The sequence below is a fragment of the Danio aesculapii genome, chromosome 9, assembly GCF_903798145.1.
Source record: "Danio aesculapii chromosome 9, fDanAes4.1, whole genome shotgun sequence".
In the NCBI taxonomy this organism is placed as follows: domain Eukaryota; kingdom Metazoa; phylum Chordata; class Actinopteri; order Cypriniformes; family Danionidae; genus Danio; species Danio aesculapii.
The window spans coordinates 57,208,101-57,219,357 of record NC_079443.1 but is presented as its reverse complement, the minus strand read 5'-3'; the positions used below and the strand labels follow the sequence as shown (position 1 = coordinate 57,219,357).

Below are 11,257 nucleotides of genomic sequence, written 5' to 3'. Positions count from 1 at the left end.
TAAATGTAAATGTAATTTGTTAAATTTGATCTTTCAATGACAGCTTTTTTACTTTAGCATTTTTATTTTCTATAATTAGTTATAATAAGATTATATAGGTTAATATCCTTCAATTCAAAGTTTTTTTTTTTTTGTGAGGGAAAAATATAAAAAATCTGGGTTTTTTTTTTAAAAAAGGCCATATCACCCAGCCCTACTAACATCTAACAAACATTATTTTAATTTCCTGGGACCTTTAAGGTGTGATTGCTATTGTGTACATACTCTGGAGGTCTGGTGTCCGGCCCGAGGTCTCTGCTGAGCGAGATCCGATCACTAGCGTACAAATTAAAGCAGTGCTTCTCCTCTCCTCGCTCCTTTTCTTTTTGCTCCGACGAGCTCAGATTGTCAGTGTGAAAAGCCTTCCCAGAAGCCCCCGGGGAGCTGGGGTTTTGCGGTGGCCTTTCCAGGACGGGTTTGAGTTCAGCCGGCGTGTAATACCCGGATAAACAAGCCGGACTGCCCTGGCTTTCCTGCTGCCTCACCGGAGCTTTAATCTGCATCTTCGGCATGGCATCCCGGAAGTTATTCACAGCTCCCATCACCATCCCCAAAACACCGTCCCGTTTCTCCACAATCCCTCTGAGCCAGGGCTCGTCCTGAGGGTTCTGACTGACCACTTCTCTCTGCATTAGGAACAGAAAGGTCACGAACACCAGCGCCACGATGGCCAGCTTCAGCGGGTGCAGACGCCTGCGCAGAAGCCTCCGGATGAAAGTCATTCTCTTGAGGCCAAAACCGGAGCGCTCAGAGTGTGGTCAATTGTACAGTTTCACCCGGCACACACCCTGAGCGTAACATCACCACCTGTCAAACCTGTGAACCAGACACAAGTTAACATGACCAGTCTTGGTGTTAAGGCATTACAAGTAATTCGAGTTACGTAATATTAAGTAACAAGTAAAGTAATGCATAACTCAAAAAAAATTAAATAATTACAATCCATGCAGAATGGTTAAAGAATTTGGGAGTGGATATTTCAGAGGAAACCTGTAACGATGCATTATTAAGAGTAAATGGAATAACCTCCTACACTCGCTTAAGCTTAATTCAATTCAAGGTCCTCCACAGTGTTTACTACAGTAAGGCAAGACTTTCCAAGATATAAACAAATGTAAGTGACACATGTGAGAGATGTCATTCTGCTAAAGCAGATTTGGCTCAAATGTTTTGGGCATGCTCCAGACTGTTTGATTAGTTCACAACTATATTTTAAATTCTGTGCGAGGCATATAATAAAGACATCAGGCCTAGTTTTGAAAATGGCAGTTTTTGGAGTACTTGAACAAGGTACAGTCATGTCCAGTAATTATCAAGAGGCTTATGCCTTCACATGTCTTATGGCTCGGAGAAGATGATTGGAAATCAAGTAAACCACCTTCAGTTTCACTCTGGTTTATTGATATGATGCTGTTTTTAGAGATTGGAGAAATTAAATACTCTCTTAGAACAGTGGTTACCAAAATGGGGGTCGGGATCCTCTGGGGGGTTCATTGAGAGGGAGTCACTTGGTGATTTTCAAAAATCAAATTAATTTTATTACACTATTAGACAGTTCCCATATTTTATCAATAACCCCCAAAAGATAAAAATAGTAGTTAATAGTTACATAAAAAAACAACTACATGTAAATAAAATTCTTTTAGTCTTAGATTTATTTAGCTTTTTTTTTTTTCCAATTGGATTGCGATCGGATTGCGATTGGATTACAATAAAGACACAGCAATAGCGTAAGATGCAGCAGATTGATTTTATGACACCGGGTTAATCTTTTTGACACCTTTACGGCACTGACATTCATTAAAAATAAATACAGGCCATGACTGAACAAGGAGGATGATCTCCAAGTGGTCTCCAAAATCACTGAAAGGTTTGGAAACCCCCGTCTTAAAGGATCCACCAAACATTTTTTTACAGTATAGTTTCAGTTTCCAATGATCTCATTCTTTGAAAAAGGCGTAACACTTCCTCCAAACTAAAACTAATTGGGAAATTAAAAGGTCTATGCTTAAATGCAATGCAATCAAACTCAATGGGCAAACATTGATGGTAAATACTTCCTCACTGTACTTTTAAAACTCTGTGACTGTAACTGTCTATTTATCTAATTATTATTACTGTTTCTTTTTTCTTTTGAAGGGGAGGGGGGGCAATCTTTGAATATATAATTTCACCTTGTTCTTCTTTCAATAAAAAAACAATAAAAAAAAATAATAATAATGTTTAAGTTACTTTTTTAAAAATGTAATGCGAGTCACTTTTTAGTTTAATTAATTAGCAATAAAAAAGTAAATTGCTGAATTAAAACGAATGTAGTGAGGTTGAATTCCGCACTGAGAAAATGTGCTCTCCACGTGGACACTCAGAAACCAAGATGGCAGGCCAGAGCCTAATATAGTATTTCTGTGATGGAAGTTATTCTAAATGCATGGAAGAAAAGGAAAAAAGGGGATTGTCTCAATAGACAGTGATTTTACATAATAAGACAAAAAGGACAAAAGTAGCAACATTGTAAAAGTAGCACATTGTTTTAAACTTTTAATGAACGGTGTACGGCATGTACAACATTTGAAGTGGATCAAAAAAGATTTTTAAAATTGTCCTAAGACATGAATGGGTATAGCAAGGATGGGTATGGGTTTATATATAATGTAGCTCTGTGGTCAGGAAATTGAAACGTGAAAAAATGTTTGAAAATAAATTGCCTATTAAGTGTTCTAGGATTTAGTGCTGTTATGAGCAACGACTGCCAATAAAACAATATGAGTATTCTTAAAAAGCACTCTACATTTTTAAATAATAAATAATTATTCTAGGGTATTGTAAGGGTGTCCATGATATTGATACATACAGTACTGTAGGGTAGAGTACGAGCAGCTGAGCTCTTCCAACAAGTTAAACACTTCTGACAACAACGGAAAAGGTTGGAGCTCCAGTTCTGAACGTCCAATATAAATGTTTTCTTAGATATTTAAGACCCTTTTAGGTGGCTGGGAAATCATTCTTCACTTGAGAGGCAATTTTTTGAGAACATAATTTCTCTAACAACATCCCCTTGGAGTGGATTTTTTTATAGAAACTTTCCAAATGGTAATTGGGCCTTTTTAACCCATAGAAAAGTATTAATCATATCACAAACATCAGACTTGTCAAATCTTTTTTTCTATAATTTCTTTTCTTTATTTGTCTAGAAAGGTTTCCCTCTTATAATGTGTGAAATACTTCGAAACTGAAATGCATAAAATATGCATTGTTTACTAGTTACAGTACTAGATCTCTTTAGTATACTAGTTATAGTTATATATAATTATGCGTTGTCTAATAAATGAAAAAAAAAAAAAATTTTTGTTAGGTGAAATAGATTCAATGACATTATATTTGATTGATTTAAGATTGAATTTATTTGACAGAATTATATAAAATATTGCAACTATTAAATATATAAATGTGAGAAGTATCACTCATATCAAAGTGTTAAACATCAGACTTGTCATTTCTGCTTAAATTGTTTCAGTTCTTCTTGTTTTTCCTAGAAAGCATGTTCATGTCTCCCTCTTATAATGTGTAAAATCATTTGAAACAGAACAGCATAATATATCCATTTTCTATACTAGTAACCTTAATGTCTTGGAATTATATTATATTATACATGTTTGTTAAGTGAAATACATTCAATGACATTCAATTTATTTTACCATTATTTAACCAGGAAGTCTCTTACAAGAGAGACCTGGCCAAGGTAACAGCCATTCATTCATTCATTCATTCATTCATTTTCTTTTCGGCTTAGTCCTTTTATTAACTTTGGGTCACCACAGCAGAATGAATCGCCAACTATTCCAGCATATGTTTTCCCATTACTTGGAAAAACAGCCATACAGTAAAACAATTTTAAAATACATGACACCACATAACAACATTTCATCTGTCCTCTCATTAAAAACAATCACATGCTTCCAATACCACTCTCTATATAATGCATTTAAATTCCATTTTCAATTTTATGTAGTTTTAAGTCTTTTTGCAAACTATTTCATGCACAAGGTGCACAATAAGAAAATTGAGTTTTCCCCAGCTCTGTACAAACTCAATGTATATTAAAAAGCAAACACTTGGAAAAGCGTAGATGGTAATTCCCTAAACTAAGACAAAGAAGAGTACAAAGATAGGCTGGAAGTTTACCTAACATGCACTCTCAGTAATAAAGGTACGCAAGCTGTCACTGCGGTGGTACCTTTTTAAAAGGTACAAATTTGTAACTATAAGGTCCATATTAATACCTCAAGTGTACATCTTAGTACCTAAAAAGTACAAAAGTGTTACTTTTAAAATTTTTAGGTACTAATATATATGTTTGAGGTACCAATATGGACCCTTTAGGTATAAATGTGAACCTTTTGAAAGGGTACCACTGCAGTGACAGCTTGCGTACCTTAATTTCTGAGTGTATCTTTATAGATACATTTAATTGATTATTGATTAATTGATTTAATATTGAATATATTTTATATAATTATAGGAAATATTACATATATTAGATATTCAAATGTGAGTAGACAAATTAAATTAAGCAAATTATTTAAATAAATATATATATAAATAAATGACAAAATTGTTTAAATTAATGACCGTTTATATGCAATTTTGTTTTGTTCCAGAGGGGTTGTCATTAAAATGACAGTTTGCTAAAGACAAATACAACTATGAATCTTCATGATAATCATAATTAACCATCATAACACACCAACACCATCAGTCAAAACACTCCAGTTTTCATGTTCAACAAACGTAATTAACTGTCATGAATTCTAGCCCGTAAAGAAGCAGTAAGAGATACCAAATCCTCTTCATAAAAATAAAGCTTTTTTTAAAACTAATGACTATTTATATGCATTTTTGTTTTGTTCCAGAGGGGTTGTCAGTAAAATGCAGTTTTCTAAAGACAAATACAAAAAAGACAAAAACTCTGAATATGCATGTGACATTTAATAGTGCATTAATATTGTGCAATATGATATTTAACATTGCATTAAAATGAAAATGGGGGGTGTGGGTTTGTTTTGGGAAACCATATACCTGAATCCAAACTATAAACTTTCCAAAAAGCACTAATCATATTACAAATATCAAAAAGTTTCATCATTTTTTTAATTACATTTTTTTAATTACATTACTTCTGATGTACATCCCAACATAATGTAAATAAAAATATATACATATGTGTATGCTATAAAGTTAACTTGTTTTGTCAATATACTTTTAATGATCATTTTAGTGTGTTAATGTTGATCCAGAAGGGATGTTACTGCAAATTTTGAATAAAAAAAAACAATAAACAGTTTATTACAGCTACATTTGGACATCAGTTTAGACATTTCTAATGTTTATGCCAACATAATGTAAATAAAAAATATATACGTGGGTATTCTGTAGTATTTTAACAATTTTAATCAATTTCTATATTATTAATGATCATTTTAGTGTGCTGGTGTTGATCCAGAAGGAATGCTACTGATTTTTTTTAAGAAAAACAATAAACAGTTTATCACAGCAATTTGGACATCAATAGAGACATTTCTAACGTTTATGCCAAGTTAATATAAATAAAATATACATAAGTGTGTATTCTTTAGTAATTTAACTAGTTTTTCGTCAATTTATATACTTTTAATGATCGTTTTAGTGTGCTGGTGTTGATCCAGGAGGCATGTTACTGATTTATTTATGTATTTTATTTAATTTTTTTTTACAATAAACAGTTTATTATAGCTATACATTTGGACACAAGTATATACATTTCTAATGTTTATGCCAGCATAATGTCAATAAAAAATAATAATATGCGAATTCTTTAGTAATTTTACTAGATTTTTGTCAATTTACATCCTTTTAATGATCGCTTTAGTCTGCTGGTGTTGAACCAGAAGGGATGTTACTGATTTATTTATGGCTTTAAACAATAAACAGTGTATTACAGCTATTTGGACATCAATATAGACATTTCTAATGTTTATGCCAGCATAATGTAAATTAAAAAAAAACTTTTACGTGTATTCTTTAGTAATTTAACTAGTTTATTGTCAATTTATTTGCTTTTAATGATCATTTTTGTGTGTTGGTGTTGATCCAGGAGTGATGTTACTGATTTATTTATCTCTATAAACAATAAACAGTGTATTAAAGCTATACATTTGTACATCAATATAGACATTTCCAATGTTTATGCCAAGTCAATGTAAATAAAAACAATTATATGTGAATTCTTTAGTAATTTATAGGCCCAGACGGAATCTGCTGACATTTTTTGATATTTCTGCGCAGAATTTTGTTAAAAATCTGCGGATTTATGTGGAATGATTTTGGGAGTATCATAACTAAAAATGTTTACAATGCAAATCCAATTAGATCCACTTTATTTGGTAAACAAAGCAAGTCTTCTATATAATATCTCTACTAAAAGACAGAAAATATTAATTTACAAACTGTTTTGTGAATAAATTACATTAACATTTCCATATTAATCAGTAATATTGCTCAAATTAATTTTAAAAACTGAATAAATATAAATTAACACACATTTACACAATTAAATAAACAGAATTAATGATGGGCTAAAAATCTGTGGAATTCTGCGCGTGCAGATTCCATGTGGGCCTAGTATTTTAACTAGTTTTTTTGTCAATTTATATGCTTTTAATGCTCATTTTAGTCTGCTGGTGTTGATTCAGGAGGGATGTTACTGATTTATTTATTTATTTACACAATAAACAGTGTATTACAGCTATTTGGATATCAATATAGACATTTCTAATGTTTATGCCAAGATAATGTAAATAAAACCAATTATATGTGAATTCTTTAGTAATTTAGCTAGTTTTTTGTCAATTTATATACTTTTAATGATCATTTTAGTGTGCTGGTGTTGATCCAGGAGGAATGTTACTGATTTATTTACTTCTTTAAACAATAAACAGTGTATTACCGCTATACATTTGAACATTAATAGATACATTTCTAATGTTTATGCCAAGATAATGTAAATAAAACCAATTATATGGGAATTCTTTAGTAATTTAACTAGTTTTTTGTCAGTTTAAATGCTTTTAATGATCATTTTAGTGTGCTGGTGTTGATCCAGGAGGTATATAACTGAATATATATTACAGCTATATATATCAATTTAGACATTTAACATGATGTTGGGAAAGTAATCAAGAGATTTAAACAAACAAATAATATATATTTCCTTAAGGACTAAATGTTAAGTCAGTTTGGAGTTTATCATCATAAAACACGAACACCATCAGTCCAAACACTTCAGTTTTCGTATCCAACAAACATGATGAACCGTCATGAATTCTAGACAGTAAAGAAGCAGTAAGACATACCGAATACTCCTCAAATGAGTCCAAGTTCATTTCCAAAAGAGTTTTAATCTTCACCAGCGACTGCTCTGTGCACAGCGATGTCAAACCGGAGTCAGAATCTCTCAGCCGGACTTCCGCGTCGTTGGATCCAGGTGCGCGTCTTTCAGGTAAAGGGGCGGGGCTTGAGTAACGCCTGCGTCACCGCCACATGTGCCTTCATTCTGTTAGGGAGAGACCAGCAGTGTCAAGGCTAAAGAATGTGGCTCTTCTATTTTAAAGGTTTCGTTTGGGGTGCTTCAAAATAGATCATGACGTCTCTTTGTAAGGCCAAATACATGGAGTGAATTATTAGGAATTATTATCGTCCAGGTCCAGCAAATCATATATTGCTGCTTTGTTTGCTGTTAGGGCGACAAAAAGTTAAGCAAATAAATAAGTAAAGCTAAAGCAGGACTAACCAGTGGCTTTATTTTCGCCAATAGCAAATATAAAACCGAGAGTTCAAGCTTTGGTTTTATTTTAATAAAAATAAAAATAAAAATTTAATAAAAATGACGTCACAAACTCATCATTTATGAGGACATGTATTTATACATATGTCTTCATTACGAAAGTTACACAATTATTTTTGGCATTCTAGACATTTTAAGTCATTATTTATAATACATGTTTACAAATAAATCCTACTTTTTTGTTTTTGTAACAGGATTCTTACGGGCACGCGCTCTGCTGCGTTGTTGCTAGGAAACATGGAGCGGGAACGCCATAATGAAGAGTAATGAAGTAGCGCCGCTATCATCAAATTCAAGACCCTTTTTATTACAAAAGTCCCTTTATATACTTTAAATGTGTAACTAATCTCTAAAAAATGAATTTAAAAGCAATAAATATTTTTTTATATAAACTATACGAACAAAACAGAAAACCCTATCTCAAACAACTTGTTTCGATAAGTTCAGGTGAAAGCTAACGTTAACGTAGCCTTCGGATTGCAAACATACTAAAATGTTTTAAACCCTACTAAAATTAGTTTATAAACTCAAATATGTAAAACATTACTTTCATTTGATAGTGTACAAGTCTTAATTATTGGAGTTTACAGATTATTTCAAACTCTAAATCAATGTAAATATACGTTAACGTTATTATTAGACTATAACAAAACACTGACATCGCGTTTTCCATGTCTGAGAACTGATTTGTCCAGCTGAATGACTACAAACCCCGCCGCTCGGCATCTGACATCATGATGGATCACATCCGAGAATAAACTCACTTTTGTATCTCACTTAGACATGTTACCACAATAAATCACCCCAATGAAACATTAGGTAGATGTAAAAACACTTACCAGACACACCGAGGCTGAGGGTTTAATCAGCGCGTCCCCGTGCACATGGACTCATAAAGAGCTCCTGTGTTTGCAAGGCAAAGAAAGAAACCGGACACGACCGGACAAGAGAAGAATACCAGAGAGGCTCAGAGTGTTCATCTGTAGACACTGGACATTTCACATTTCACGCTGTGTCTTTTCTTATTCAATCTCCCTGTGCTCGAGTTTAGCGAGAATGACTGACATCTTGCTGGAGCTTGAGGTATGAATCACTGGGAATAGCTTCGCAAAGTTTACTATCGGACTTTCAGACTGATGTAGATGTAATGCACTATTATATTTCTTTACTTTAACAACTGTTAGCTAAAATTGTTTTGTAAACATTGGAAAAAGTTAACATTTTTGAGACTATGTTGTATCTGTATAACTGTTATAATGTGATATAAATAATAACTTCATAACTTAATGTCAACATACTGTATACTAAATAAGTACTTGATTCCCTGAGTATATCATTCTATACACACAGTGCTCAGCATATATAAGTAGACTCCCTCACATATCTATCTTATATTTCATACTTATAAAGGAATCTATACATATTTTATTTGAGCATATACATTAGATTAGTCAGTACTGAAGCCAAATCTGGAGCTAATCTATCAAAAATACTTAAGATAAAGGTCACAAAACTCATACAGCCAAATTTAATATTTTATAGAAAAATATTAAATACAAATTTAAAAGAGAAAAAACAGAGAAGCAAAATGATTGAAAAAATGTAGTTGAAATTTGTAGGTTGTAATGTTTTTGCAATATTTTGCTTTAATTTAAGTGTTCACATCTCAGAAAAGAAAATTTTTGTTCCTTTTTATGAAAACAGAATTGTACCCTAAGACAAAAGAAACTAATTTGTACCATTGCAGTTTATACCTTTAAGGACACGATTGTACAATGGGGAAACCAAAATGTACCTTTAGTTTTTAACACCTGCAGATACAATATTATAGCTTCATCAAAGGTACAACATTTGTATCCATGAATGTACCACTACAGTGGCAAGACACTTTGTACCTTAACAGTGTCAAATGTTTCCTTCAAGAACTATTTAAAGGAATTTTGCTCCATCCAAAATGGGTCAATTTGATTTCAGTAATTCCACCGCATTTTTGAACATTTTTAATAAGTTTCTTTTTTGTGTAAAATGTGGCTTTTCCATTTACAATAAGAATAAAAAATACTTTAACATCAATCAAAGATCTGTTTTGTGCTGAACATTCACAACACTTTCACAAAAATGTTACAGAAACACTTCTTCCATGTACAACATAAAACTTTTATTCTCCAATTTTCACACAATACCTTCGTAATTACTTAAAAGTTCATTTGATTTACTTAATTTTAAAATAAATAAATAGAATTAGCTAAAGTGTTGTACCGAGATATGCAAAATATTTGATTAGCTTTACAATACTAAAATGTCGCATGAACTCTTTGCATATGCAGGACTTTTGCCAGCTCACGTGTGTCGTGGTTAGTCAAACGCCAAAAGGTGCAGATATCAATAATGAAATGTATTTATCAGAAAATGCCGACCAAATGTTATTAAAATGCTTAAATGTTAGTTTACCATACCTAAAGTTTTGTTTTATCAGTTGTTTTGTTTTATAGACCTTAATAATTCATGTTTATGAGTTTCATTAAACATATGCTTTTAAATGTGGATTCATGTTTTAATATGGTATTATTCATAAATCACTTTGCCTTTCCAGTAATATTTATTTCATAGGATGTGTAATAAAGTAGTAGTTGTTCCAACACTTTTGTACCTGTGTTATAAGAACAATTGTGTAACCTTCATTTCATGGTATTTGTGTACCATAAAAGGCACATAACAGTATCATGAGGTCTTTTCTGTACCATAAGAGTACAACTTTACAAAGGTACAAATCTGTTCCTTAAGGGACATTATTTGTACAACTGTGTACCTTTTTCTTTGAGTGTGTATATATGAAGTCAGAATTATTAGCTCCCCTGTTTATTTTTTTCCCCAATTTCTGTTTAATGAAGAGAAGATTTTTTCAACACATTTCTAAACATAATAGTTTTAATAAATTATGTCTAATAACTGATTTATTTTATCTTTGTATATATATATATATATATATATATATATATATATATATATATATATATATATATATATATTATATATATATATATATATAGTGTGTGTGTGTGTGCTCAGCATATATAAGTACAACCCTCACAAATCTTTGAAATTCATATGTTTAATAGGAAGCTACAATATTATATTTGTGCATATACATTAGATTAGTCAGTACTGAAGCCAAAATTTAGTTGAAATTTTGAAGGTTGTAATTTTTTTTTTTTTTTTGCAATATTTTGCTGGAATTTAATTGTATTATTGTTCAATTTCTAATATGTTTGGTACTAAAATATTATTTTAATAAATATATCTGTTTAATAAATGTTTAAATGCAACAATATTCCACCT

The 11,257-nt window shown here is 31.6% G+C and overlaps 1 protein-coding gene across 1 annotated transcript in view; it reads right to left on the bottom strand.

The window, feature by feature from the left end:
• galnt3 (UDP-N-acetyl-alpha-D-galactosamine:polypeptide N-acetylgalactosaminyltransferase 3 (GalNAc-T3)) overlaps positions 1–7,582 on the bottom strand; it is a 56,093-nt gene extending 48,511 nt beyond the window's left edge. The window contains exons 1-2 of the mRNA XM_056466055.1: positions 7,428–7,582; positions 265–855 (exon numbers count right to left, since the gene is read on the bottom strand). Coding sequence (XP_056322030.1) covers positions 265–761 — 497 coding nt within the window. The 5' untranslated portion in view covers positions 762–855; positions 7,428–7,582. The remainder of the gene's footprint in view (positions 1–264; positions 856–7,427) is intronic.
• Between the last annotated feature and the right edge of the window lie 3,675 nt (positions 7,583–11,257).